This window comes from Cinclus cinclus, chromosome 24 (genome assembly GCF_963662255.1).
Source record: "Cinclus cinclus chromosome 24, bCinCin1.1, whole genome shotgun sequence".
NCBI classification, from domain to species: Eukaryota; Metazoa; Chordata; class Aves; order Passeriformes; family Cinclidae; genus Cinclus; species Cinclus cinclus.
The window spans coordinates 2174084-2200198 of NC_085069.1; the positions used below are offsets into that span (position 1 = coordinate 2174084).

Sequence of the window (26115 nt, forward strand, 5' to 3'; positions counted from 1 at the left end):
CCACTGCTCCTACCCTGAGAACATGGGCACTGATGCCACGCACTGAACCAGTTTGCTCAAAGCTGTGTCCAAGCAGGTCATGCCCAATTCCGGGTTTGAGGCATCCGGAAGGTTTCTGGGCAATTCAATGCAAGGCCTCAGCACCCTCAGAGAGAGGAACATCTTTGTCAGCTCCAAGGGAAAGGGATCCAAGAAAAATGCACTACAGGGATTTCAAGGCTCTTCTTCCTCAACACATTTACACATGACCAAGCGGAAAGAGCTGTCACAGAAAGATGGAGAAATCAGAGGCCGAGGTTTGAATGCAAAAGCAACTTTATTGAGCCCAAAGAAGAACAGACGGAGGCTGCCGGAGGGCAGCAGGAGCAGCTACTAAGATGCAGTGGGGATGTCTGACGTCCTGGCCTGCCAAGGGAAGGAGGTCAACACGTTTGACTAGGCTGGCATTGAGTGGTGGGGACCGGAAAGGAATGGAAGAAATAAATGAGAGGAGGAAGAGAGGAAGGAAACAACAAAATAAGAAGTTCTAAATCCAATGCCTTCAAGTTCCATCTTCATTCCAGCACCGTTATCTGAAGTCGTGGAGGTTCTTGCCCAAGGATGTTGGCGGCAGCATCTTTAGCAGGGACGACAACATCTTTCACCATAACCACGGGTGATGCAGGAGATGTCAAAGCCCCCGGAGCTGATGGGCACTCCGTCACAGCTGAGGATGCTGCCAACGGCCGCGGAGGTGGAGGATCCCACCACGGTGTTCTGTGGGAAGGAGCTGAGGATGGGGCCAGGCAGGGTCACCAGCACAGTGGGCGGCTCAATGACGACGGTGGAGCTCTGACACTGCCTGACACAGCACTCATTGCAGCTGTTGGCCAGCGGGCAGGGGCCGCAGGGCTGGCAGCAAGGGTTGCAGGGCTGGCACTGCTGGCACTTCTCAGGGCAGGACATGTCTGGAGCCTGGCGCTGCAGCTGGCACACGGGGCAGGGAGGAAGCAGAGCACATGCACACCTGAGACACAGCCCGCAAGGCACCCCAAACAAGACAAGGCCCTGCTGCCTGCCGAGCTCCAGGCCGTGCTGGCCCAAACTGGGGATCCTTTGCCCGAGCCCAGCACGGTCCTGCAGAGCTCAGCCGGGCCCAGCCGTGCTCCCGCCTGGACTGTGTTAAAATCAGCACCTCAGCCCATTCTCAGCCTCTGGCCACAACACACGAGCTCCCCTCTGCCCACACCACCAGCATTGCAGAACACTCCCAGATGAACAAGGAGCAGGAAGAAGGGCTGGAAAGCTCAATGCTCTCCAAGAGGAAGGAGGAGGAGGAGGAGGAGGAGGAGGAGGAGGAGGAGGAGGAGGAGGAGGAGGAGGAGGAGGAGGAGGAGGAGGAGGAGGAGGAGAACGAGGAGGGGGAGGAGGAGGAGGAGGAGGAGGAGGAGGAGGAGGAAGAGGAGGAGGACAAAAGGGCTTGCAACTCACCTGGTTCCCAAGGAGAAGGAGGAGACAGAAGTGGTTGACAGTGCCAGCACTGAGGCTGCCTTTTATCTTGGCCCCACAGTGCCTCAGGGCCCACAGTTCGTGCTGCATCCGTGACGATATTCCTGCATGATTCCAAATGAACGGAAACATCTCAGGGAACGCTATGGCATGAGTTGGTTTTTCCCTCCACCATGACTTTGGATTTCCTGGCTTACATCATTCCCATTCCCTTCAGGACAGTTCTTCAGAGCGCTGTATGTGAGATTCCAGGTTCCCTGGGGGCAAGGATGAGTCAATGTGGGCAGAAGACATGAACTAACTGCAGAAGTGTTCCAAAGGAGGGCAGGTGATACCAGCCTGGGGCACTCTTGTGGAGATGTATAATGCTGCCGGATTTTTGTAATTCCTGCTGACTGGGAGGGCCTCCTCTGCTCCCAGCCCTTCCAGTCTTTTGCTCAGCCCCTAACAGCGCCACTATGTGCCTCGTCTCCTCCATGTGCCCTCCTTGCCCTCCTCCTCAGCCTGCACCATCCTTGAGACTCGTGCAGCGCTGCTGCCTGAGCATGTGTCCTGCACTGTGTGCTCTGAAGCAGCTCTGGACCAGAGCTCCCCAGCATCTCCTCAGTCACATCCCTTGCTACGGCCTGTGGCCCATGTGCTCAGCCACATGCAGTCATGTGTGTGGGAGTGTGGCTGTGCCCCGGCGTGTGCGAGTATCTGCACACGCCTGTGCTTGTGGCCTCACGGGAACAACCCCTGAGAGCCTCTGACCTACCCGAGGACGGTTGTGCGCAGGGCAGAGCACTTGTGCGCAACCCCCCTGCCCGTGTGCCTGTGCACGTGTGCCGGGCTCCGCGCGTCTGCCTTCTTCTCTGTGCACACCTGGGCAGGCTGGCAATGTGTCAGTGCCCCTGGGTGTGTGTCTCCACAGCTGTGCCTGAGCTGGCGGCTCAGCCCAGCCACCACAAGGCCCGCAGGCACTTCCCTGCCCAGCGGTGCCAGCCACTCACACACACTCGGCCCCCAGTTCCTTCAGTGCAGGAACCTGGAGAGGGCCACGGCCCTCCGGTCGGTCTCACCAAGCACAATCCCATTGCCAGGCCATGCCCAGGCCAGGCCACCTCCAGGCAGCCTTGGGGCACTCAGCTCTGTCCCAGGGTCCTTGCTCCTTTCTCAAAGAGAGGCTTTGAGGTGACAGTGTTCTGGTGGGACAGTGGAGATGGGGGCGTCCTGTGGCCACACTGGCCTTGGTCCTGAGCCAGGGGCTGTGGGAAAAAGTTTCTGTCTACCAGAATGGGGTGTGCGGAGAAAAGTTATTGACCGTGTCTGGGAGGTGGAGGATGGAAGATGGGAGAGTTGCTCCTTTCCCACAGCCAGAAGGGGGAACAGTGGCAGGCTCCAACAATGTGGGAGCATGGCTTTGGTTCTGTCCTCATGCTCCGTTGATCCTGTGAAACCCCTCAGCCCTGCCCTGTCGCGATGGGTGAGGGTGGTGGTTGCCGTGACCTTCCTAGGGAAGTGTCTTAGAAGCACAGCCCTAGGCACAGAGGCACATCTGCCTTCACCTGAGTGATTTCAGCTCTCTTGTGAGCGCTGCTGAGTGCAGCGCGGAAGAAAGCTACGGGAGTGTTCGTATGGGGTTCCACGGAGATCTTTTATTCTTCTCTCACAAAGGATTTAGGGACGAAGAACGGCCCACTGGGTTTGAGGGAGGCGGGATTATATCAGAAAGGCAGGGGTTGGGGAAAAGCAGCAGGGCCGACCATCTGAGGGTTTAGGGGAGGAACAAAGGGGAATGGCCAGTGGGGTACACAGGATTTGTATGCAAATGAGGGTCACTGTGGGAGACACCTTTCTCTTACCATGAACAAGGCAAGAGGTGGCCCAAGGGCTCTATCTCCGGGGCTGAGGTGTGAGCATTTTGGCTTAAGGGCTTTCCCTCCAGGGAAGGGCCAGGGCCTCCATTAGGCCTTGTGCCTCCACACTGCCTGTGGGGTTAGAAGGTGGGCAGAAGAAGGCTAATGTGAGGGAGGTGTTTGAGGAGAGGAGGTTGTGGACTATCCCCAGGCATTGCTGTTTCCCACGTGCTCTCGTGTGACCTTTAGACATCATCTTCTCAGGATAATCACCATTTTGGGAAAGCCGTGGATGTATTTGTGAGCTCCAATAGAAAAGGCACCAAGTAAAATCCACCATGGAGTGGGTCCACCCTCTGCTTCCTGCACCTTTTGCCGCGAGCTGGATGGAAGAGTTCCCACACAGGGAAGGAGGAAGCAGAGGGCCAGGTTTGGATGCAAAACAACTTTATTGAGTGTACGGAAGTAAAGGAGGTAGCTGAAAGAGGACACCAGGAGCAGGCACTGGGGTGCAGTGGGGGTGTCCATTTGCCCGGCCTGCAGAAGGACGGAGGGAGGTAAACAGGTCCCACTGGGCTGGCATGGGGTGGTGCTGACAGGAAAGGCAGAGAAGGGAAGAGAGCCAAAGAAAACAACAGAAAAGCAAGGGCACACATCCATTGTTCCAAAAATCCATCCTCAGTGCAGTACCACGTTCTGAGGTTGTGGAGGTTCTTGCCGGAGAAGGTTGCCAGGAGATTTAGCAGGGGGGACAACATCTGCTGCCATAGCAGTTGGTGATGCAGGAGAGGTCAAAGCCCCCGGAGCTGATGGGCACTCCCCCACAGCTGAGGATGCTGCCAACAGCAGCGGAGGTGGAGGATCCCACCACGGTGTTCTGTGGGAAGGAGCTGAGGATGGGGCCAGGCAGGGTCACCAGCACAGCAGGCGGCTCAATGGCCACGTGGGAGCTCTGGCACTGCCTGACACAGCACTCATTGCAGCTGTTGGCCAGCGGGCAGGGGCCGCAGGGCTGGCAGCAAGGGTTGCAGGGCTGGCAGCAGGACATGGCTCACGGTCACAGGTGCACCTGGCACAGAGCGCAGGGAGAAGCAGAAAGTGGGGACACATGAGGAGCAGCACTGCACCCAAACAGCCTGCAGCCAAGGCAGCTGCTGGCCCACATTGCCCTGCCCAGCTCAAAGCCCAGGTGCCACCCCTGCCGTGTCCCAGACTCTCTGTGTCTTCACAAGACCTTCTCTCCCCTGCCCTGTCCCAGCACAAGCAGCTCCCAGCCCTGGGACAGCCCTGACAGCCCCTGTCAGCTGAGACCTACAGCCAGGAAAGAGCTGATCTTGAGCAAGCTGCAGGAGGAGAAGCTCTAGAAGGAGGACAAAGAGGAAGAGGAGGAGAGGCTTCCCACTCACCTGTTTCCTGAGGAAGAGGAGGAAGAGGTGAGAGAGAGAAGTGGATGAGAGTGTAGGGACTTGGTGTGCCTTTTATAGCAGTCCTGCACTGCCCCAGGCCCTGAGGCACCTCAGTGGAAGTCATAATTTTGTGTCCAGCTCATGTCAAATGTACACCATCCCAGCTAATGGTAGGGGCTGTGTCCTGGTTTCCTGCACTGTGGCCTCTATTTCCTGGCTTCTGCCGTGTGCGTTCCTACCTGAAGACTTCGGTAAGTGCCAGGATGAGAGGCCCAAGAATTTTCAGGAAAGAAACAATTTCAGAGTAGGCAGAATGCTGGGATCATGGTCTGGTGGCATTCCATGCAGGCACATGATATGTCTTGATTCCTCCCTTCTGGGTCAGGCTTATTTCAACAGATCATGCCTGCTTCTCCACCTCCTTCCTGCTCTTCCCCAGTGTTCTGTTTTGCTTCTCTCCAGGAGTCACAGCATGGACGTTTCTCCAACAAAATGATGCCCTGGCTCCCTAAGACCCCAGCCAAATACTGGTCTTTCTTGCCACATCATCTTACCAACTCTCCTTGGTTCTTATTACCACCTGTGTTGGGTTGACCTTGGCTGGATGGCCAGAGCCCTCCAGCCACTCTATCACTCCCCCTTCTGAGGTGAACAAGGAAGAGAAAATAAGATGGAAAACAACTAGAGTATTCCTATTTATCTATTTCCTAAAACATAATCAGAAGATTGTGCATGCAGTTGTAAGCTGAAAAAAAGCATACAACAAACTCCTTTTTTTCTTCTTCTTCCAGTCAGAAAGTTTTATCTGGCCACTTCCCAGGAAGCACATGTAGGGGAGTTGCTTGAAGGCAAACATTGCAAATAGCAAATGCCCACCCTTTTTCCTTCGTTCCTTAGCTGTTGTGTCTGAGCTCATGTCATATGGCATGGGATATTCTTTTCATTCCCTTTGGGTCAACTGTCTGATCCACTCCCAGAATCTTGCCACCCCCCAGCTCTTGATGGGGAAGGGACTGTTGGAGAGACAGTGCTGATGCTGTGTGAGCATTGCTCAGGAGGAGCCAAATGACTGAGTGTTACTGGCACCTTTGTATCACTCAGTGCAGAGCACAGCCCTGCCAGGGCTGCTGCAGGGAACATGAATTGCATCTCAGCCAGACCCAATACACCCCCAAGCCTTAGCTGGCTCCAGGGGCATCCGGCTCTTCGTGTTTGAGACATACACATCAGCCCTTATCTCCTAGACTCGTCCACTAGGATGGGACACGGTCTCTTCCTGTCCAGGCCAATGCTCCCGCTCAAACTGGTGCTGGGTGAGGTGGGGACCAAGACGTCACAACAAATGAGGGTACGGAACTGAAGGGATCAGGGTACAGATATTGTCTTGCTCTGAGTGGTAGGATAGATGTTCTGGGTGGCACTGGGACAGCCAAGAACTTTGGCTCCTTGGGAGAAGAAGCCAACACCAATCTCTACACTACCTCCTTCCAGGTAGTGGCAGAGATTGAGAACCCTTACAGGTAGTGTCAGAGGCTTGTGGTAGGTAAAACAAATACAATCCTCTCCATAATGAAGACGTTTAATCAGACGTGATTTGGCAAAAGAGAGAGCTCTGGGTGAGAGATGCCAAAGAGGAAAAGCTATAGTGGGACAACTACAGGCATCTTTCTGCAGCCTGACATGGGAATGGATGGAAATCTGTCCCTTTGGGGATTGACACATCCCTGACACAAGGCTGGGTGACCTTTAGAGACAGCATGGAAGATGCTTCTTTAGGCAAAACACTCTGATGCCTTTCTGAAGAAGTAGAGAAAGGTACTAGGAATGGCCTTCCTTCCCCATCCCACACAGAGACCATTTGACTCTCCACACAGAGCAGTGACCAGGCATGGCCCTTCTGATGCAGAAACAAAGACTGTCCAGCTAGTTGAATTAGAAAGTGATATGTTTATTCACCCGGGAGAAATCTGCTACAGGGATGTGCGAAGTAGGCATGGCTCTTGCCTTCTTTTATCCACGAGTCTTAGATATTCATATAATTACCCAATACACCTATACATATGCATTACCCAACCCCGCCTACCCTGCTTTGTATTAAAATGAGCTCAAAATTCTTTTATGCTTGCCCAGTTTTTTCCTTCAAATGGGTTGGTGGGTGTTTGAAATGGGTCAGTGGTCTTCTAAGATGAAGTCAGGGAGTCTTCCTCACCTTCAACTTTTCACCTTTGTCCTGTTGCCAGGCCCTCTGGCTCCTTGGCACAATTCAAGCACCTCAGCCTGGTTCTGGCTGGTTTCAAGGTCCAGGTGCAATTATGGTTTCTTCACGTTAACAATATCCCATCTACCCGTCCTGACACAACAAAGCCAAGCAAATGATTTATTGTCTTAGCTCTACTGGCTCAGCCACTAATTATTAACTTTCTACATTACTTCTACTATAATCACTATATGTATAGCTTCTATTCCTTAGCTAAGCTCTTAACTCTTTGATTTTTGTTTCACCTCAGTTCCTCCAGGAGGACAGGTGCTCTGAACAATGAGATGTGGTCATGGAAAGCTCCAATCACTGTTCCACAGAGGCCAAACCCCATTCTACTGAGTACCAGCCATGAACAGTGTTGTTTCCAGGCTCTCTGGATTCAGTGTGCTCATCCTGTATTCCCTTCAGCAGGGACTCAAAGAATCAAGGTCCTGGCATTCTGCTTTCTCCTGCTCCAATCCCCAAACCTCCTGCTCATCCAGACCTAAGAGCAAGCTCTGAAATGGGGCTGCCAATCATTAATGTGTTGTCATAAATCCACAAGACTCTCAGAGCCTCCAGGGAAGCCCAGTGTCCAAAGCCCATCTCCAGCAACACCTTGGTGGCCCCTGAGACCCTGGACTCTAGTCAAAACTCAGAGTACAAAGCATTGTTCCAACACTTTTACTTTCCTTGCTGTGACCAAGGATACTTTTGTCTCTTGCAACCACTGAAAATGCAGCAATGAGTAAATGCAGTTTCTCAGTGTGTGGTTCCACAGAACTGCTCACTCCTGTGCAAAACACTCCCCATGTTGGACAAGAGCACAAGGGAGTGTGTTCACACAAGTGGGCAAGCACATGGATATGCAGGTATTCACACACACTGTGGTTAAGACAGCAGTGCAAGAGGAACCTCAGGGACTGTGCAGGCTAAGAAAGAATCCAAAGAGATTTTAAGACAAGGACAAGGCACACATTCAAGGGAGCCTAAGGCTGAGGAGCAAAAATTTGGAGGGCTGGGAAAGGATGAAGCCCTGAGAGTCAGCAGAAACACAAATAATCCAAAAGAGTAAACCAGGCGGGAATCACCTGACTCATCAGAATATGATCAGCACTTATTTCAAGTATTCTGCCCACAAAGACACATCCTATCCCCCAGGACAAGTGAAATCTCACATACTAGGACTCCCAAGAATTATCCTTGAGGGAATGAGAAAAATGTTAAGCAAGGAAATCCAAAGTCATGGTGGAGGGAAAAACCAACTCATGCCATAGCGTTCCCTGAGATGTTTCCGTTCATTTGGAATCATGCAGGAATATCGTCACTGATGCAGCACGAACTGTGGGCCCTGAGGCACTGTGGGGCCAAGATAAAAGGCAGCCTCAGTGCTGGCACTGTCAACCACTTCTGTCTCCTCCTTCTCCTTGGGAACCAGGTGAGTTGCAAGCCCTTTTGTCCTCCTCCTCCTCTTCCTCCTCCTCCTCCTCCCTCTTGGAGAGCATTGAGCTTTCCAGCCCTTCTTCCTGCTCCTTGTTCTTCTGGGAGTGTTCTGCAATGCTGGTGGTGTGGGCAGAGGGGAGCTCGTGTGTTGTGGCCAGAGGCTGAGAATGGGCTGAGGTGCTGATTTTAACACAGTCCAGGCGGGAGCACGGCTGGGCCCGGCTGAGCTCTGCAGGACCGTGCTGGGCTCGGGCAAAGGATCCCCAGTTTGGGCCAGCACGGCCTGGAGCTCGGCAGGCAGCAGGGCCTTGTCTTGTTTGGGGTGCCTTGCGGGCTGTGTCTCAGGTGTGCGTGTGCTCTGCTTCCTCCCTGCCCCGTGTGCCAGCTGCAGCGCCAGGCTCCAGACATGTCCTGCCCTGAGAAGTGCCAGCAGTGCCAGCCCTGCAACCCTTGCTGCCAGCCCTGCGGCCCCTGCCCGCTGGCCAACAGCTGCAATGAGTGCTGTGTCAGGCAGTGCCAGAGCTCCACCGTCGTCATTGAGCCGCCCACTGTGCTGGTGACCCTGCCTGGCCCCATCCTCAGCTCCTTCCCACAGAACACCGTGGTGGGATCCTCCACCTCCGCGGCCGTTGGCAGCATCCTCAGCTGTGACGGAGTGCCCATCAGCTCCGGGGGCTTTGACATCTCCTGCATCACCCGTGGTTATGGTGAAAGATGTTGTCGTCCCTGCTAAAGATGCTGCCGCCAACATCCTTGGGCAAGAACCTCCACGACTTCAGATAACGGTGCTGGAATGAAGATGGAACTTGAAGGCATTGGATTTAGAACTTCTTATTTTGTTGTTTCCTTCCTCTCTTCCTCCTCTCATTTATTTCTTCCATTCCTTTCCGGTCCCCACCACTCAATGCCAGCCTAGTCAAACGTGCTGACCTCCTTCCCTTGGCAGGCCAGGACGTCAGACATCCCCACTGCATCTTAGTAGCTGCTCCTGCTGCCCTCCGGCAGCCTCCGTCTGTTCTTCTTTGGGCTCAATAAAGTTGCTTTTGCATTCAAACCTCGGCCTCTGATTTCTCCATCTTTCTGTGACAGCTCTTTCCGCTTGGTCATGTGTAAATGTGTTGAGGAAGAAGAGCCTTGAAATCCCTGTAGTGCATTTTTCTTGGATCCCTTTCCCTTGGAGCTGACAAAGATGTTCCTCTCTCTGAGGGTGCTGAGGCCTTGCATTGAATTGCCCAGAAACCTTCCGGATGCCTCAAACCCGGAATTGGGCATGACCTGCTTGGACACAGCTTTGAGCAAACTGGTTCAGTGCGTGGCATCAGTGCCCATGTTCTCAGGGTAGGAGCAGTGGAATGAAATGGCCTTGAAGCTTCTTTCCAGCCCATACCATTGCCAACAAAATCCACTTTCACACAGGCAGCAGCAGTGTGACAAATGTGCTTTGTGTTGGGCAGTGCTGAGTGCCCTTGGGACACACTTGGAACTGACTCAGTCAGACGTGGCAGGAGCCACTGGACTCTTCTCATAGAGCCTGTTCCTGCAGCCACATTTCCAAATTTGTCTTTTTGGTCAATCGCAACATAGGAGGAAGCCCTGCTTCCAGGCAAACTGCCAGCCCTCACCTCCAGAGAGCAGAATGGCATCATGTTTATCTTTTTCCAGTATACATGTGCTTGCATAGGAAGGGAGAGATGGGCAGGTGGAGAAGAAGAATGAGAGGGATGCCCTGACATTTTGCCATATACACACCCACAGGAATGACACAGGTTCATGTCATGTGCCTGCATGGAATGCCACCAGACCGTGATCCCAGCATTCTGCCTACTCTGAAATTGTTTCTTTCCTGAAAATTCTTGGGCCTCTCATCCTGGCACTTACCAAAGTCTTCAGGTAGGAACGCACACGGCAGAAGCCAGGAAATAGAGGCCACAGTGCAGGAAACCAGGACACAGCCCCTACCATTAGCTGGGATGGTGTACATTTGACATGAGCTGGACACAAAATTATGACTTCCACTGAGGTGCCTCAGGGCCTGGGGCAGTGCAGGACTGCTATAAAAGGCACACCAAGTCCCTACACTCTCATCCACTTCTCTCTCTCACCTCTTCCTCCTCTTCCTCAGGAAACAGGTGAGTGGGAAGCCCCCCCTCCTCCTCCTCCTTGTCCTCCTTCTAGAGCTTCTCCTCCTGCAGCTTGCTCAAGACCAGCTCTTTCCTGGCTGTAGGTCTCAGCTGACAGGGGCTGTCAGGGCTGTCCCAGGGCTGGGAGCTGCTTGTGCTGGGACAGGGCAGGGGAGAGAAGGTCTTGTGAAGACACAGAGAGGCTGGGACATGGCGGGGGTGGCTCCTGGGCTTTGAGCTGGGCAGGGCAATGTGGGCCAGCAGCTGCCTTGGCTGCAGGCTGTTTGGGTGCAGTGCTGCTCCTCATGTGTCCCCACTTTCTGCTTCTCCCTGCGCTCTGTGCCAGGTGCACCTGTGACCGTGAGCCATGTCCTGCTGCCAGCCCTGCAACCCTTGCTGCCAGCCCTGCGGCCCCTGCCCGCTGGCCAACAGCTGCAATGAGTGCTGTGTCAGGCAGTGCCAGAGCTCCCACGTGGCCATTGAGCCGCCTGCTGTGCTGGTGACCCTGCCTGGCCCCATCCTCAGCTCCTTCCCACAGAACACCGTGGTGGGATCCTCCACTTCCGCTGCTGTTGGCAGCATCCTCAGCTGTGGGGGAGTGCCCATCAGCTCCGGGGGCTTTGACCTCTCCTGCATCACCAACTGCTATGGCAGCAGATGTTGTCCCCCCTGCTAAATCTCCTGGCAACCTTCTCCGGCAAGAACCTCCACAACCTCAGAACGTGGTACTGCACTGAGGATGGATTTTTGGAACAATGGATGTGTGCCCTTGCTTTTCTGTTGTTTTCTTTGGCTCTCTTCCCTTCTCTGCCTTTCCTGTCAGCACCACCCCATGCCAGCCCAGTGGGACCTGTTTACCTCCCTCCGTCCTTCTGCAGGCCGGGCAAATGGACACCCCCTCTGCACCCCAGTGCCTGCTCCTGGTGTCCTCTTTCAGCTACCTCCTTTACTTCCGTACACTCAATAAAGTTGTTTTGCATCCAAACCTGGCCCTCTGCTTCCTCCTTCCCTGTGTGGGAACTCTTCCATCCAGCTCGCGGCAAAAGGTGCAGGAAGCAGAGGGTGGACCCACTCCATGGTGGATTTTACTTGGTGCCTTTTCTATTGGAGCTCACAAATACATCCAGGGCTTCCCCAAAATGGTGATTATCCTGAGAAGATGATGTCTAAAGGTCACACGAGAGCACGTGGGAAACAGCAATGCCTGGGGATAGTCCACAACCTCCTCTCCTCAAACACCTCCCTCACATTAGCCTTCTTCTGCCCACCTTCTAACCCCACAGGCAGTGTGGAGGCACAAGGCCTAATGGAGGCCCTGGCCCTTCCCTGGAGGGAAAGCCCTTAAGCCAAAATGCTCACACCTCAGCCCCGGAGATAGAGCCCTTGGGCCACCTCTTGCCTTGTTCATGGTAAGAGAAAGGTGTCTCCCACAGTGACCCTCATTTGCATACAAATCCTGTGTACCCCACTGGCCATTCCCCTTTGTTCCTCCCCTAAACCCTCAGATGGTCGGCCCTGCTGCTTTTCCCCAACCCCTGCCTTTCTGATACAATCCCGCCTCCCTCAAACCCAGTGGGCCGTTCTTCGTCCCTAAATCCTTTGTGAGAGAAGAATAAAAGATCTCCGTGGAACCCCATACGAACACTCCCGTAGCTTTCTTCCGCGCTGCACTCAGCAGCGCTCACAAGAGAGCTGAAATCACTCAGGTGAAGGCAGATGTGCCTCTGTGCCTAGGGCTGTGCTTCTAAGACACTTCCCTAGGAAGGTCACGGCAACCACCACCCTCACCCATCGCGACAGGGCAGGGCTGAGGGGTTTCACAGGATCAACGGAGCATGAGGACAGAACCAAAGCCATTCTCCCACATTGTTGGAGCCTGCCACTGTTCCCCCTTCTGGCTGTGGGAAAGGAGCAACTCTCCCATCTTCCATCCTCCACCTCCCAGACACGGTCAATAACTTTTCTCCGCACACCCCATTCTGGTAGACAGAAACTTTTTCCCACAGCCCCTGGCTCAGGACCAAGGCCAGTGTGGCCACAGGACGCCCCCATCTCCACTGTCCCACCAGAACACTGTCACCTCAAAGCCTCTCTTTGAGAAAGGAGCAAGGACCCTGGGACAGAGCTGAGTGCCCCAAGGCTGCCTGGAGGTGGCCTGGCCTGGGCATGGCCTGGCAATGGGATTGTGCTTGGTGAGACCGACCGGAGGGCCGTGGCCCTCTCCAGGTTCCTGCACTGAAGGAACTGGGGGCCGAGTGTGTGTGAGTGGCTGGCACCGCTGGGCAGGGAAGTGCCTGCGGGCCTTGTGGTGGCTGGGCTGAGCCGCCAGCTCAGGCACAGCTGTGGAGACACACACCCAGGGGCACTGACACATTGCCAGCCTGCCCAGGTGTGCACAGAGAAGAAGGCAGACGCGCGGAGCCCGGCACACGTGCACAGGCACACGGGCAGGGGGGTTGCGCACAAGTGCTCTGCCCTGCGCGCAACCGTCCTCGGGTAGGTCAGAGGCTCTCAGGGGTTGTTCCCGTGAGGCCACGAGCACAAGCGTGTGCAGATACTCGCACACGCCGGGGCACAGCCACACTCCCACACACATGACTGCATGTGGCTGAGCACATGGGCCACAGGCCGTAGCAAGGGATGTGACTGAGGAGATGCTGGGGAGCTCTGGTTCAGAGCTGCTTCAGAGCACACAGTGCAGGACACATGCTCAGGCAGCAGCGCTGCACGAGTCTCAAGGATGGTGCAGGCTGAGGAGGAGGGCAAGGAGGGCACATGGAGGAGACGAGGCACATAGTGGCGCTGTTAGGGGCTGAGCAAAAGACTGGAAGGGCTGGGAGCAGAGGAGGCCCTCCCAGTCAGCAGGAATTACAAAAATCCGGCAGCATTATACATCTCCACAAGAGTGCCCCAGGCTGGTATCACCTGCCCTCCTTTGGAACACTTCTGCAGTTAGTTCATGTCTTCTGCCCACATTGACTCATCCTTGCCCCCAGGGAACCTGGAATCTCACATACAGCGCTCTGAAGAACTGTCCTGAAGGGAATGGGAATGATGTAAGCCAGGAAATCCAAAGTCATGGTGGAGGGAAAAACCAACTCATGCCATAGCGTTCCCTGAGATGTTTCCGTTCATTTGGAATCATGCAGGAATATCGTCACGGATGCAGCACGAACTGTGGGCCCTGAGGCACTGTGGGGCCAAGATAAAAGGCAGCCTCAGTGCTGGCACTGTCAACCACTTCTGTCTCCTCCTTCTCCTTGGGAACCAGGTGAGTTGCAAGCCCTTTTGTCCTCCTCCTCCTCCTCCTCCTCCTCCTCCTCCTCCTCCTCCTCCTCGTTCTCCTCCTCCTCCTCCCCCTCCTCCACCTCCTCCTCCTCCTCCTCCTCCTCCTCCTCCTTCCTCTTGGAGACCATTGAGCTTTCCAGCCCTTCTTCCTGCTCCTTGTTCTTCTGGGAGTGTTCTGCAATGCTGGTGGTGTGGGCAGAGGGGAGCTCGTGTGTTGTGGCCGGAGGCTGAGAATGGGCTGAGGTGCTGATTTTAACACAGTCCAGGCGGGAGCACGGCTGGGCCCGGCTGAGCTCTGCAGGACCGTGCTGGGCTCGGGCAAAGGATCCCCAGTTTGGGCCAGCACAGCCTGGAGCTCGGCAGGCAGCAGGGCCTTGTCTTGTTTGGGGTGCCTTGCGGGCTGTGTCTCAGGTGTGCGTGTGCTCTGCTTCCTCCCTGCCCCGTGTGCCAGCTGCAGCGCCAGGCTCCAGACATGTCCTGCCCTGAGAAGTGCCAGCAGTGCCAGCCCTGCAACCCTTGCTGCCAGCCCTGCGGCCCCTGCCCGCTGGCCAACAGCTGCAATGAGTGCTGTGTCAGGCAGTGCCAGAGCTCCACCGTCGTCATTGAGCCGCCCGCTGTGCTGGTGACCCTGCCTGGCCCCATCCTCAGCTCCTTCCCACAGAACACCGTGGTGGGATCCTCCACCTCCGCGGCCGTTGGCAGCATCCTCAGCTGTGACGGAGTGCCCATCAGCTCCGGGGGCTTTGACATCTCCTGCATCACCCGTGGTTATGGTGAAAGATGTTGTCGTCCCTGCTAAAGATGCTGCCGCCAACATCCTTGGGCAAGAACCTCCACGACTTCAGATAACGGTGCTGGAATGAAGATGGAACTTGAAGGCATTGGATTTAGAACTTCTCATTTTGTTGTTTCCTTCCTCTCTTCCTCCTCTCATTTATTTCTTCCATTCCTTTCCGGTCCCCACCACTCAATGCCAGCCTAGTCAAACATGTTGACCTCCTTCCCTTGGCAGGCCAGGACGTCAGACATCCCCACTGCATCTTAGTAGCTGCTCCTGCTGCCCTCCGGCAGCCTCCGTCTGTTCTTCTTTGGGCTCAATAAAGTTGCTTTTGCATTCAAACCTCGGCCTCTGATTTCTCCATCTTTCTGTGACAGCTCTTTCCGCTTGGTCATGTGTAAATGTGTTGAGGAAGAAGAGCCTTGAAATCCCTGTAGTGCATTTTTCTTGGATCCCTTTCCCTTGGAGCTGACAAAGATGTTCCTCTCTCTGAGGGTGCTGAGGCCTTGCATTGAATTGCCCAGAAACCTTCCGGATGCCTCAAACCCGGAATTGGGCACGACCTGCTTGGACACAGCTTTGAGCAAACTGGTTCAGTGCGTGGCATCAGTGCCCATGTTCTCAGGGTAGGAGCAGTGGAATGAAATGGCCTTGAAGCTTCTTTCCAGCCCATACCATTGCCAACAAAATCCACTTTCACACAGGCAGCAGCAGCGTGACAAATGTGCTTTGTGTTGGGCAGTGCTGAGTGCCCTTGGGACACACTTGGAACTGACTCAGTCAGACGTGGCAGGAGCCACTGGACTCTTCTCATAGAGCCTGTTCCTGCAGCCGCATTTCCAAATTTGTCTTTTTGGTCAATCGCAACATAGGAGGAAGCCCTGCTTCCAGGCAAACTGCCAGCCCTCACCTCCAGAGAGCAGAATGGCATCGTGTTTATCTTTTTCCAGTATACATGTGTTTGCATAGGAAGGGAGAGATGGGCAGGTGGAGAAGAAGAATGAGAGGGATGCCCTGACATTTTGCCATATACACACCCACAGGAATGACACAGGTTCATGTCATGTGCCTGCATGGAATGCCACCAGACCATGATCCCAGCATTCTGCCTACTCTGAAATTGTTTCTTTCCTGAAAATTCTTGGGCCTCTCATCCTGGCACTTACCGAAGTCTTCAGGTAGGAACGCACACGGCAGAAGCCAGGAAATAGAGGCCACAGTGCAGGAAACCAGGACACAGCCCCTACCATTAGCTGGGATGGTGTACATTTGACATGAGCTGGACACAAAATTATGACTTCCACTGAGGTGCCTCAGGGCCTGGGGCAGTGCAGGACTGCTATAAAAGGCACACCAAGTCCCTACACTCTCATCCACTTCTCTCTCTCACCTCTTCCTCCTCTTCCTCAGGAAACAGGTGAGTGGGAAGCCCCCCCTCCTCCTCCTCCTTGTCCTCCTTCTAGAGCTTCTCCTCCTGCAGCTTGCTCAAGACCAGCTCTTTCCTGGCTGTAGGTCTCAGCTGACAGGGGCTGTCAGGGCTGTCCCAGGGCTGGGAGCTGCTTGTGCTGGGACAGGGCAGGGGAGAGAAGGTCTTGTGCAGACACAGAGAGGCTGGGACATGGCGGGGGTGGCTCCTGGGCTTTGAGCTGGGCAGGGCAATGTGGGCCAGCAGCTGCCTTGGCTGCAGGCTGTTTGGGTGCAGTGCTGCTCCTCATGTGTCCCCACTTTCTGCTTCTCCCTGCGCTCTGTGCCAGGTGCACCTGTGACCGTGAGCCATGTCCTGCTGCCAGCCCTGCAACCCTTGCTGCCAGCCCTGCGGCCCCTGCCCGCTGGCCAACAGCTGCAATGAGTGCTGTGTCAGGCAGTGCCAGAGCTCCCACGTGGCCATTGAGCCGCCTGCTGTGCTGGTGACCCTGCCTGGCCCCATCCTCAGCTCCTTCCCACAGAACACCGTGGTGGGATCCTCCACCTCCGCTGCTGTTGGCAGCATCCTCAGCTGTGGGGGAGTGCCCATCAGCTCCGGGGGCTTTGACCTCTCCTGCATCACCAACTGCTATGGCAGCAGATGTTGTCCCCCCTGCTAAATCTCCTGGCAACCTTCTCCGGCAAGAACCTCCACAACCTCAGAACGTGGTACTGCACTGAGGATGGATTTTTGGAACAATGGATGTGTGCCCTTGCTTTTCTGTTGTTTTCTTTGGCTCTCTTCCCTTCTCTGCCTTTCCTGTCAGCACCACCCCATGCCAGCCCAGTGGGACCTGTTTACCTCCCTCCGTCCTTCTGCAGGCCGGGCAAATGGACACCCCCTCTGCACCCCAGTGCCTGCTCCTGGTGTCCTCTTTCAGCTACCTCCTTTACTTCCGTACACTCAATAAAGTTGTTTTGCATCCAAACCTGGCCCTCTGCTTCCTCCTTCCCTGTGTGGGAACTCTTCCATCCAGCTCGCGGCAAAAGGTGCAGGAAGCAGAGGGTGGACCCACTCCATGGTGGATTTTACTTGGTGCCTTTTCTATTGGAGCTCACAAATACATCCAGGGCTTCCCCAAAATGGTGATTATCCTGAGAAGTTGACGTCTAAAGGTCACACGAGAGCACGTGGGAAACAGCAATGCCTGGGGATAGTCCACAACCTCCTCTCCTCAAACACCTCCCTCACATTAGCCTTCTTCTGCCCACCTTCTAACCCCACAGGCAGTGTGGAGGCACAAGGCCTAATGGAGGCCCTGGCCCTTCCCTGGAGGGAAAGCCCTTAAGCCAAAATGCTCACACCTCAGCCCCGGAGATAGAGCCCTTGGGCCACCTCTTGCCTTGTTCATGGTAAGAGAAAGGTGTCTCCCACAGTGACCCTCATTTGCATACAAATCCTGTGTACCCCACTGGCCATTCCCCTTTGTTCCTCCCCTAAACCCTCAGATGGTCGGCCCTGCTGCTTTTCCCCAACCCCTGCCTTTCTGATATAATCCCGCCTCCCTCAAACCCAGTGGGCCGTTCTTCGTCCCTAAATCCTTTGTGAGAGAAGAATAAAAGATCTCCGTGGAACCCCATACGAACACTCCCGTAGCTTTCTTCCGCGCTGCACTCAGCAGCGCTCACAAGAGAGCTGAAATCACTCAGGTGAAGGCAGATGTGCCTCTGTGCCTAGGGCTGTGCTTCTAAGACACTTCCCTAGGAAGGTCACGGCAACCACCACCCTCACCCATCGCGACAGGGCAGGGCTGAGGGGTTTCACAGGATCAACGGAGCATGAGGACAGAACCAAAGCCATGCTCCCACATTGTTGGAGCCTGCCACTGTTCCCCCTTCTGGCTGTGGGAAAGGAGCAACTCTCCCATCTTCCATCCTCCACCTCCCAGACACGGTCAATAACTTTTCTCCGCACACCCCATTCTGGTAGACAGAAACTTTTTCCCACAGCCCCTGGCTCAGGACCAAGGCCAGTGTGGCCACAGGACGCCCCCATCTCCACTGTCCCACCAGAACACTGTCACCTCAAAGCCTCTCTTTGAGAAAGGAGCAAGGACCCTGGGACAGAGCTGAGTGCCCCAAGGCTGCCTGGAGGTGGCCTGGCCTGGGCATGGCCTGGCAATGGGATTGTGCTTGGTGAGACCGACCGGAGGGCCGTGGCCCTCTCCAGGTTCCTGCACTGAAGGAACTGGGGGCCGAGTGTGTGTGAGTGGCTGGCACCGCTGGGCAGGGAAGTGCCTGCGGGCCTTGTGGTGGCTGGGCTGAGCCGCCAGCTCAGGCACAGCTGTGGAGACACACACCCAGGGGCACTGACACATTGCCAGCCTGCCCAGGTGTGCACAGAGAAGAAGGCAGACGCGCGGAGCCCGGCACACGTGCACAGGCACACGGGCAGGGGGGTTGCGCACAAGTGCTCTGCCCTGCGCACAACCGTCCTCGGGTAGGTCAGAGGCTCTCAGGGGTTGTTCCCGTGAGGCCACGAGCACAAGCGTGTGCAGATACTCGCACACGCCGGGGCACAGCCACACTCCCACACACATGACTGCATGTGGCTGAGCACATGGGCCACAGGCCATAGCAAGGGATGTGACTGAGGAGATGCTGGGGAGCTCTGGTTCAGAGCTGCTTCAGAGCACACAGTGCAGGACACATGCTCAGGCAGCAGCGCTGCACCAGTCTCAAGGATGGTGCAGGCTGAGGAGGAGGGCAAGGAGGGCACATGGAGGAGACGAGGCACATAGTGGCGCTGTTAGGGGCTGAGCAAAAGACTGGAAGGGCTGGGAGCAGAGGAGGCCCTCCCAGTCAGCAGGAATTACAAAAATCCGGCAGCATTATACATCTCCACAAGAGTGCCCCAGGCTGGTATCACCTGCCCTCCTTTGGAACACTTCTGCAGTTAGTTCATGTCTTCTGCCCACATTGACTCATCCTTGCCCCCAGGGAACCTGGAATCTCACATACAGCGCTCGGAAGAACTGTCCTGAAGGGAATGGGAATGATGTAAGCCAGGAAATCCAAAGTCATGGTGGAGGGAAAAACCAACTCATGCCATAGCGTTCCCTGAGATGTTTCCGTTCATTTGGAATCATGCAGGAATATCGTCACGGATGCAGCACGAACTGTGGGCCCTGAGGCACTGTGGGGCCAAGATAAAAGGCAGCCTCAGTGCTGGCACTGTCAACCACTTCTGTCTCCTCCTTCTCCTTGGGAACCAGGTGAGTTGCAAGCCCTTTTGTCCTCCTCCTCCTCCTCCTCCTCCTCCTCCTCCTCCTCCTCCTCCTCCTCCTCCTCCTCCTCGTTCTCCTCCTCCTCCTCCCCCTCCTCCACCTCCTCCTCCTCCTCCTCCTCCTCCTCCTCCTCCTCCTCCTCCTCCTCCTTCCTCTTGGAGACCATTGAGCTTTCCAGCCCTTCTTCCTGCTCCTTGTTCTTCTGGGAGTGTTCTGCAATGCTGGTGGTGTGGGCAGAGGGGAGCTCGTGTGTTGTGGCCAGAGGCTGAGAATGGGCTGAGGTGCTGATTTTAACACAGTCCAGGCGGGAGCACGGCTGGGCCCGGCTGAGCTCTGCAGGACCGTGCTGGGCTCGGGCAAAGGATCCCCAGTTTGGGCCAGCACGGCCTGGAGCTCGGCAGGCAGCAGGGCCTTGTCTTGTTTGGGGTGCCTTGCGGGCTGTGTCTCAGGTGTGCATGTGCTCTGCTTCCTCCCTGCCCCGTGTGCCAGCTGCAGCGCCAGGCTCCAGACATGTCCTGCCCTGAGAAGTGCCAGCAGTGCCAGCCCTGCAACCCTTGCTGCCAGCCCTGCGGCCCCTGCCCGCTGGCCAACAGCTGCAATGAGTGCTGTGTCAGGCAGTGCCAGAGCTCCACCGTCGTCATTGAGCCGCCCGCTGTGCTGGTGACCCTGCCTGGCCCCATCCTCAGCTCCTTCCCACAGAACACCGTGGTGGGATCCTCCACCTCCGCGGCCGTTGGCAGCATCCTCAGCTGTGACGGAGTGCCCATCAGCTCCGGGGGCTTTGACATCTCCTGCATCACCCGTGGTTATGGTGAAAGATGTTGTCGTCCCTGCTAAAGATGCTGCCGCCAACATCCTTGGGCAAGAACCTCCACGACTTCAGATAACGGTGCTGGAATGAAGATGGAACTTGAAGGCATTGGATTTAGAACTTCTCATTTTGTTGTTTCCTTCCTCTCTTCCTCCTCTCATTTATTTCTTCCATTCCTTTCCGGTCCCCACCACTCAATGCCAGCCTAGTCAAACATGTTGACCTCCTTCCCTTGGCAGGCCAGGATGTCAGACATCCCCACTGCATCTTAGTAGCTGCTCCTGCTGCCCTCCAGCAGCCTCCGTCTGTTCTTCTTTGGGCTCAATAAAGTTGCTTTTGCATTCAAACCTCGGCCTCTGATTTCTCCATCTTTCTGTGACAGCTCTTTCCGCTTGGTCATGTGTAAATGTGTTGAGGAAGAAGAGCCTTGAAATCCCTGTAGTGCATTTTTCTTGGATCCCTTTCCCTTGGAGCTGACAAAGATGTTCCTCTCTCTGAGGGTGCTGAGGCCTTGCATTGAATTGCCCAGAAACCTTCCGGATGCCTCAAACCCGGAATTGGGCACGACCTGCTTGGACACAGCTTTGAGCAAACTGGTTCAGTGCGTGGCATCAGTGCCCATGTTCTCAGGGTAGGAGCAGTGGAATGAAATGGCCTTGAAGCTTCTTTCCAGCCCATACCATTGCCAACAAAATCCACTTTCACACAGGCAGCAGCAGTGTGACAAATGTGCTTTGTGTTGGGCAGTGCTGAGTGCCCTTGGGACACACTTGGAACTGACTCAGTCAGACGTGGCAGGAGCCACTGGACTCTTCTCATAGAGCCTGTTCCTGCAGCCGCATTTCCAAATTTGTCTTTTTGGTCAATCGCAACATAGGAGGAAGCCCTGCTTCCAGGCAAACTGCCAGCCCTCACCTCCAGAGAGCAGAATGGCATCATGTTTATCTTTTTCCAGTATACATGTGCTTGCATAGGAAGGGAGAGATGGGCAGGTGGAGAAGAAGAATGAGAGGGATGCCCTGACATTTTGCCATATACACACCCACAGGAATGACACAGGTTCATGTCATGTGCCTGCATGGAATGCCACCAGACCGTGATCCCAGCATTCTGCCTACTCTGAAATTGTTTCTTTCCTGAAAATTCTTGGGCCTCTCATCCTGGCACTTACCGAAGTCTTCAGGTAGGAACGCACACGGCAGAAGCCAGGAAATAGAGGCCACAGTGCAGGAAACCAGGACACAGCCCCTACCATTAGCTGGGATGGTGTACATTTGACATGAGCTGGACACAAAATTATGACTTCCACTGAGGTGCCTCAGGGCCTGGGGCAGTGCAGGACTGCTATAAAAGGCACACCAAGTCCCTACACTCTCATCCACTTCTCTCTCTCACCTCTTCCTCCTCTTCCTCAGGAAACAGGTGAGTGGGAAGCCCCCCCTCCTCCTCCTCCTTGTCCTCCTTCTAGAGCTTCTCCTCCTGCAGCTTGCTCAAGACCAGCTCTTTCCTGGCTGTAGGTCTCAGCTGACAGGGGCTGTCAGGGCTGTCCCAGGGCTGGGAGCTGCTTGTGCTGGGACAGGGCAGGGGAGAGAAGGTCTTGTGAAGACACAGAGAGGCTGGGACATGGCGGGGGTGGCTCCTGGGCTTTGAGCTGGGCAGGGCAATGTGGGCCAGCAGCTGCCTTGGCTGCAGGCTGTTTGGGTGCAGTGCTGCTCCTCATGTGTCCCCACTTTCTGCTTCTCCCTGCGCTCTGTGCCAGGTGCACCTGTGACCGTGAGCCATGTCCTGCTGCCAGCCCTGCAACCCTTGCTGCCAGCCCTGCGGCCCCTGCCCGCTGGCCAACAGCTGCAATGAGTGCTGTGTCAGGCAGTGCCAGAGCTCCCACGTGGCCATTGAGCCGCCTGCTGTGCTGGTGACCCTGCCTGGCCCCATCCTCAGCTCCTTCCCACAGAACACCGTGGTGGGATCCTCCACCTCCGCTGCTGTTGGCAGCATCCTCAGCTGTGGGGGAGTGCCCATCAGCTCCGGGGGCTTTGACCTCTCCTGCATCACCAACTGCTATGGCAGCAGATGTTGTCCCCCCTGCTAAATCTCCTGGCAACCTTCTCCGGCAAGAACCTCCACAACCTCAGAACGTGGTACTGCACTGAGGATGGATTTTTGGAACAATGGATGTGTGCCCTTGCTTTTCTGTTGTTTTCTTTGGCTCTCTTCCCTTCTCTGCCTTTCCTGTCAGCACCACCCCATGCCAGCCCAGTGGGACCTGTTTACCTCCCTCCGTCCTTCTGCAGGCCGGGCAAATGGACACCCCCTCTGCACCCCAGTGCCTGCTCCTGGTGTCCCCTTTCAGCTACCTCCTTTACTTCCGTACACTCAATAAAGTTGTTTTGCATCCAAACCTGGCCCTCTGCTTCCTCCTTCCCTGTGTGGGAACTCTTCCATCCAGCTCGCGGCAAAAGGTGCAGGAAGCAGAGGGTGGACCCACTCCATGGTGGATTTTACTTGGTGCCTTTTCTATTGGAGCTCACAAATACATCCAGGGCTTCCCCAAAATGGTGATTATCCTGAGAAGTTGACGTCTAAAGGTCACACGAGAGCACGTGGGAAACAGCAATGCCTGGGGATAGTCCACAACCTCCTCTCCTCAAACACCTCCCTCACATTAGCCTTCTTCTGCCCACCTTCTAACCCCACAGGCAGTGTGGAGGCACAAGGCCTAATGGAGGCCCTGGCCCTTCCCTGGAGGGAAAGCCCTTAAGCCAAAATGCTCACACCTCAGCCCCGGAGATAGAGCCCTTGGGCCACCTCTTGCCTTGTTCATGGTAAGAGAAAGGTGTCTCCCACAGTGACCCTCATTTGCATACAAATCCTGTGTACCCCACTGGCCATTCCCCTTTGTTCCTCCCCTAAACCCTCAGATGGTCGGCCCTGCTGCTTTTCCCCAACCCCTGCCTTTCTGATATAATCCCGCCTCCCTCAAACCCAGTGGGCCGTTCTTCGTCCCTAAATCCTTTGTGAGAGAAGAATAAAAGATCTCCGTGGAACCCCATACGAACACTCCCGTAGCTTTCTTCCGCGCTGCACTCAGCAGCGCTCACAAGAGAGCTGAAATCACTCAGGTGAAGGCAGATGTGCCTCTGTGCCTAGGGCTGTGCTTCTAAGACACTTCCCTAGGAAGGTCACGGCAACCACCACCCTCACCCATCGCGACAGGGCAGGGCTGAGGGGTTTCACAGGATCAACGGAGCATGAGGACAGAACCAAAGCCATGCTCCCACATTGTTGGAGCCTGCCACTGTTCCCCCTTCTGGCTGTGGGAAAGGAGCAACTCTCCCATCTTCCATCCTCCACCTCCCAGACACGGTCAATAACTTTTCTCCGCACACCCCATTCTGGTAGACAGAAACTTTTTCCCACAGCCCCTGGCTCAGGACCAAGGCCAGTGTGGCCACAGGACGCCCCCATCTCCACTGTCCCACCAGAACACTGTCACCTCAAAGCCTCTCTTTGAGAAAGGAGCAAGGACCCTGGGACAGAGCTGAGTGCCCCAAGGCTGCCTGGAGGTGGCCTGGCCTGGGCATGGCCTGGCAATGGGATTGTGCTTGGTGAGACCGACCGGAGGGCCGTGGCCCTCTCCAGGTTCCTGCACTGAAGGAACTGGGGGCCGAGTGTGTGTGAGTGGCTGGCACCGCTGGGCAGGGAAGTGCCTGCGGGCCTTGTGGTGGCTGGGCTGAGCCGCCAGCTCGGGCACAGCTGTGGAGACACACACCCAGGGGCACTGACACATTGCCAGCCTGCCCAGGTGTGCACAGAGAAGAAGGCAGACGCGCGGAGCCCGGCACACGTGCACAGGCACACGGGCAGGGGGGTTGCGCACAAGTGCTCTGCCCTGCGCGCAACCGTCCTCGGGTAGGTCAGAGGCTCTCAGGGGTTGTTCCCGTGAGGCCACGAGCACAAGCGTGTGCAGATACTCGCACACGCCGGGGCACAGCCACACTCCCACACACATGGCTGCATGTGGCTGAGCACATGGGCCACAGGCCGTAGCAAGGGATGTGACTGAGGAGATGCTGGGGAGCTCTGGTTCAGAGCTGCTTCAGAGCACACAGTGCAGGACACATGCTCAGGCAGCAGCGCTGCACGAGTCTCAAGGATGGTGCAGGCTGAGGAGGAGGGCAAGGAGGGCACATGGAGGAGACGAGGCACATAGTGGCGCTGTTAGGGGCTGAGCAAAAGACTGGAAGGGCTGGGAGCAGAGAAGGCCCTCCCAGTCAGCAGGAATTACAAAAATCCGGCAGCATTATACATCTCCACAAGAGTGCCCCAGGCTGGTATCACCTGCCCTCCTTTGGAACACTTCTGCAGTTAGTTCATGTCTTCTGCCCACATTGACTCATCCTTGCCCCCAGGGAACCTGGAATCTCACATACAGCGCTCGGAAGAACTGTCCTGAAGGGAATGGGAATGATGTAAGCCAGGAAATCCAAAGTCATGGTGGAGGGAAAAACCAACTCATGCCATAGCGTTCCCTGAGATGTTTCCGTTCATTTGGAATCATGCAGGAATATCGTCACGGATGCAGCACGAACTGTGGGCCCTGAGGCACTGTGGGGCCAAGATAAAAGGCAGCCTCAGTGCTGGCACTGTCAACCACTTCTGTCTCCTCCTTCTCCTTGGGAACCAGGTGAGTTGCAAGCCCTTTTGTCCTCCTCCTCCTCCTCCTCCTCCTCCTCCTCCTCCTCCTCCTCCTCCTCCTCGTTCTCCTCCTCCTCCTCCCCCTCCTCCACCTCCTCCTCCTCCTCCTCCTCCTCCTCCTTCCTCTTGGAGACCATTGAGCTTTCCAGCCCTTCTTCCTGCTCCTTGTTCTTCTGGGAGTGTTCTGCAATGCTGGTGGTGTGGGCAGAGGGGAGCTCGTGTGTTGTGGCCAGAGGCTGAGAATGGGCTGAGGTGCTGATTTTAACACAGTCCAGGCGGGAGCACGGCTGGGCCCGGCTGAGCTCTGCAGGACCGTGCTGGGCTCGGGCAAAGGATCCCCAGTTTGGGCCAGCACGGCCTGGAGCTCGGCAGGCAGCAGGGCCTTGTCTTGTTTGGGGTGCCTTGCGGGCTGTGTCTCAGGTGTGCGTGTGCTCTGCTTCCTCCCTGCCCCGTGTGCCAGCTGCAGCGCCAGGCTCCAGACATGTCCTGCCCTGAGAAGTGCCAGCAGTGCCAGCCCTGCAACCCTTGCTGCCAGCCCTGCGGCCCCTGCCCGCTGGCCAACAGCTGCAATGAGTGCTGTGTCAGGCAGTGCCAGAGCTCCACCGTCGTCATTGAGCCGCCCGCTGTGCTGGTGACCCTGCCTGGCCCCATCCTCAGCTCCTTCCCACAGAACACCGTGGTGGGATCCTCCACCTCCGCTGCCGTTGGCAGCATCCTCAGCTGTGACGGAGTGCCCATCAGCTCCGGGGGCTTTGACATCTCCTGCATCACCCGTGGTTATGGTGAAAGATGTTGTCGTCCCTGCTAAAGATGCTGCCGCCAACATCCTTGGGCAAGAACCTCCACGACTTCAGATAACGGTGCTGGAATGAAGATGGAACTTGAAGGCATTGGATTTAGAACTTCTCATTTTGTTGTTTCCTTCCTCTCTTCCTCCTCTCATTTATTTCTTCCATTCCTTTCCGGTCCCCACCACTCAATGCCAGCCTAGTCAAACGTGTTGACCTCCTTCCCTTGGCAGGCCAGGACGTCAGACATCCCCACTGCATCTTAGTAGCTGCTCCTGCTGCCCTCCGGCAGCCTCCGTCTGTTCTTCTTTGGGCTCAATAAAGTTGCTTTTGCATTCAAACCTCGGCCTCTGATTTCTCCATCTTTCTGTGACAGCTCTTTCCGCTTGGTCATGTGTAAATGTGTTGAGGAAGAAGAGCCTTGAAATCCCTGTAGTGCATTTTTCTTGGATCCCTTTCCCTTGGAGCTGACAAAGATGTTCCTCTCTCTGAGGGTGCTGAGGCCTTGCATTGAATTGCCCAGAAACCTT

General features: G+C 55.7%; 9 protein-coding genes across 9 annotated transcripts; 7 read left to right on the forward strand and 2 right to left on the reverse strand.

The window, feature by feature from the left end:
- Positions 1 to 618: 618 nt before the first annotated feature.
- LOC134053427 (feather keratin Cos1-1/Cos1-3/Cos2-1-like) lies at positions 619 to 4856 on the reverse strand. The gene is made up of 2 exons (XM_062508451.1): positions 4733 to 4856; positions 619 to 947 (listed from the first exon to the last, which is right to left on the reverse strand). Exons 1-2 carry the CDS (start codon positions 4854 to 4856, stop codon positions 619 to 621), a joined length of 453 nt encoding a protein of 150 aa, XP_062364435.1.
- Positions 4066 to 4374, reverse strand: LOC134053038 (feather keratin Cos1-2-like). The gene has a single exon (XM_062507830.1). It carries the CDS (start codon positions 4372 to 4374, stop codon positions 4066 to 4068), a length of 309 nt encoding a protein of 102 aa, XP_062363814.1.
- A 3964-nt stretch (positions 4857 to 8820) lies between the features above and the next one.
- Positions 8821 to 9147, forward strand: LOC134053286 (feather keratin Cos1-1/Cos1-3/Cos2-1-like). Its single transcript, XM_062508215.1, has one exon. It carries the CDS (start codon positions 8821 to 8823, stop codon positions 9145 to 9147), a length of 327 nt encoding a protein of 108 aa, XP_062364199.1.
- Positions 9148 to 10901: 1754 nt separating this feature from the next.
- On the forward strand, positions 10902 to 11210 carry LOC134053215 (feather keratin Cos1-2-like). The gene has a single exon (XM_062508092.1). The coding sequence runs from the start codon at positions 10902 to 10904 to the stop codon at positions 11208 to 11210; it is 309 nt and encodes a 102-aa protein (XP_062364076.1).
- A 3084-nt stretch (positions 11211 to 14294) lies between these two features.
- Positions 14295 to 14621, forward strand: LOC134053253 (feather keratin Cos1-1/Cos1-3/Cos2-1-like). The gene has a single exon (XM_062508149.1). It carries the CDS (start codon positions 14295 to 14297, stop codon positions 14619 to 14621), a length of 327 nt encoding a protein of 108 aa, XP_062364133.1.
- Positions 14622 to 16375: 1754 nt separating this feature from the next.
- Positions 16376 to 16684, forward strand: LOC134053214 (feather keratin Cos1-2-like). Its single transcript, XM_062508091.1, has one exon. The coding sequence runs from the start codon at positions 16376 to 16378 to the stop codon at positions 16682 to 16684; it is 309 nt and encodes a 102-aa protein (XP_062364075.1).
- A 3117-nt stretch (positions 16685 to 19801) lies between these two features.
- LOC134053252 (feather keratin Cos1-1/Cos1-3/Cos2-1-like) lies at positions 19802 to 20128 on the forward strand. Its single transcript, XM_062508148.1, has one exon. It carries the CDS (start codon positions 19802 to 19804, stop codon positions 20126 to 20128), a length of 327 nt encoding a protein of 108 aa, XP_062364132.1.
- A 1754-nt stretch (positions 20129 to 21882) lies between these two features.
- LOC134053221 (feather keratin Cos1-2-like) lies at positions 21883 to 22191 on the forward strand. The gene has a single exon (XM_062508099.1). It carries the CDS (start codon positions 21883 to 21885, stop codon positions 22189 to 22191), a length of 309 nt encoding a protein of 102 aa, XP_062364083.1.
- Positions 22192 to 25278: 3087 nt separating this feature from the next.
- On the forward strand, positions 25279 to 25605 carry LOC134053273 (feather keratin Cos1-1/Cos1-3/Cos2-1-like). Its single transcript, XM_062508179.1, has one exon. The coding sequence runs from the start codon at positions 25279 to 25281 to the stop codon at positions 25603 to 25605; it is 327 nt and encodes a 108-aa protein (XP_062364163.1).
- Positions 25606 to 26115: the final 510 nt, after the last annotated feature.

Excerpts from the sequence above, each read along its gene's own strand:
- LOC134053427 (XM_062508451.1), bottom strand. The coding sequence starts at position 4,856 with ATGACTTCCACTGAGGTGCCTCAGGGCCTGGGGCAGTGCAGGACTGCT. Across the intron at positions 948-4,732 it reads TCCTCTTCCTCAGGAAACAG|ACATGTCCTGCCCTGAGAAG; the intron begins GTGAGTGGGAAG and ends GCCAGGCTCCAG.
- LOC134053038 (XM_062507830.1), bottom strand. The coding sequence starts at position 4,374 with ATGTCCTGCTGCCAGCCCTGCAACCCTTGCTGCCAGCCCTGCGGCCCC.
- LOC134053215 (XM_062508092.1), top strand. The coding sequence starts at position 10,902 with ATGTCCTGCTGCCAGCCCTGCAACCCTTGCTGCCAGCCCTGCGGCCCC.
- LOC134053252 (XM_062508148.1), top strand. The coding sequence starts at position 19,802 with ATGTCCTGCCCTGAGAAGTGCCAGCAGTGCCAGCCCTGCAACCCTTGC.
- LOC134053214 (XM_062508091.1), top strand. The coding sequence starts at position 16,376 with ATGTCCTGCTGCCAGCCCTGCAACCCTTGCTGCCAGCCCTGCGGCCCC.
- LOC134053273 (XM_062508179.1), top strand. The coding sequence starts at position 25,279 with ATGTCCTGCCCTGAGAAGTGCCAGCAGTGCCAGCCCTGCAACCCTTGC.
- LOC134053286 (XM_062508215.1), top strand. The coding sequence starts at position 8,821 with ATGTCCTGCCCTGAGAAGTGCCAGCAGTGCCAGCCCTGCAACCCTTGC.
- LOC134053253 (XM_062508149.1), top strand. The coding sequence starts at position 14,295 with ATGTCCTGCCCTGAGAAGTGCCAGCAGTGCCAGCCCTGCAACCCTTGC.
- LOC134053221 (XM_062508099.1), top strand. The coding sequence starts at position 21,883 with ATGTCCTGCTGCCAGCCCTGCAACCCTTGCTGCCAGCCCTGCGGCCCC.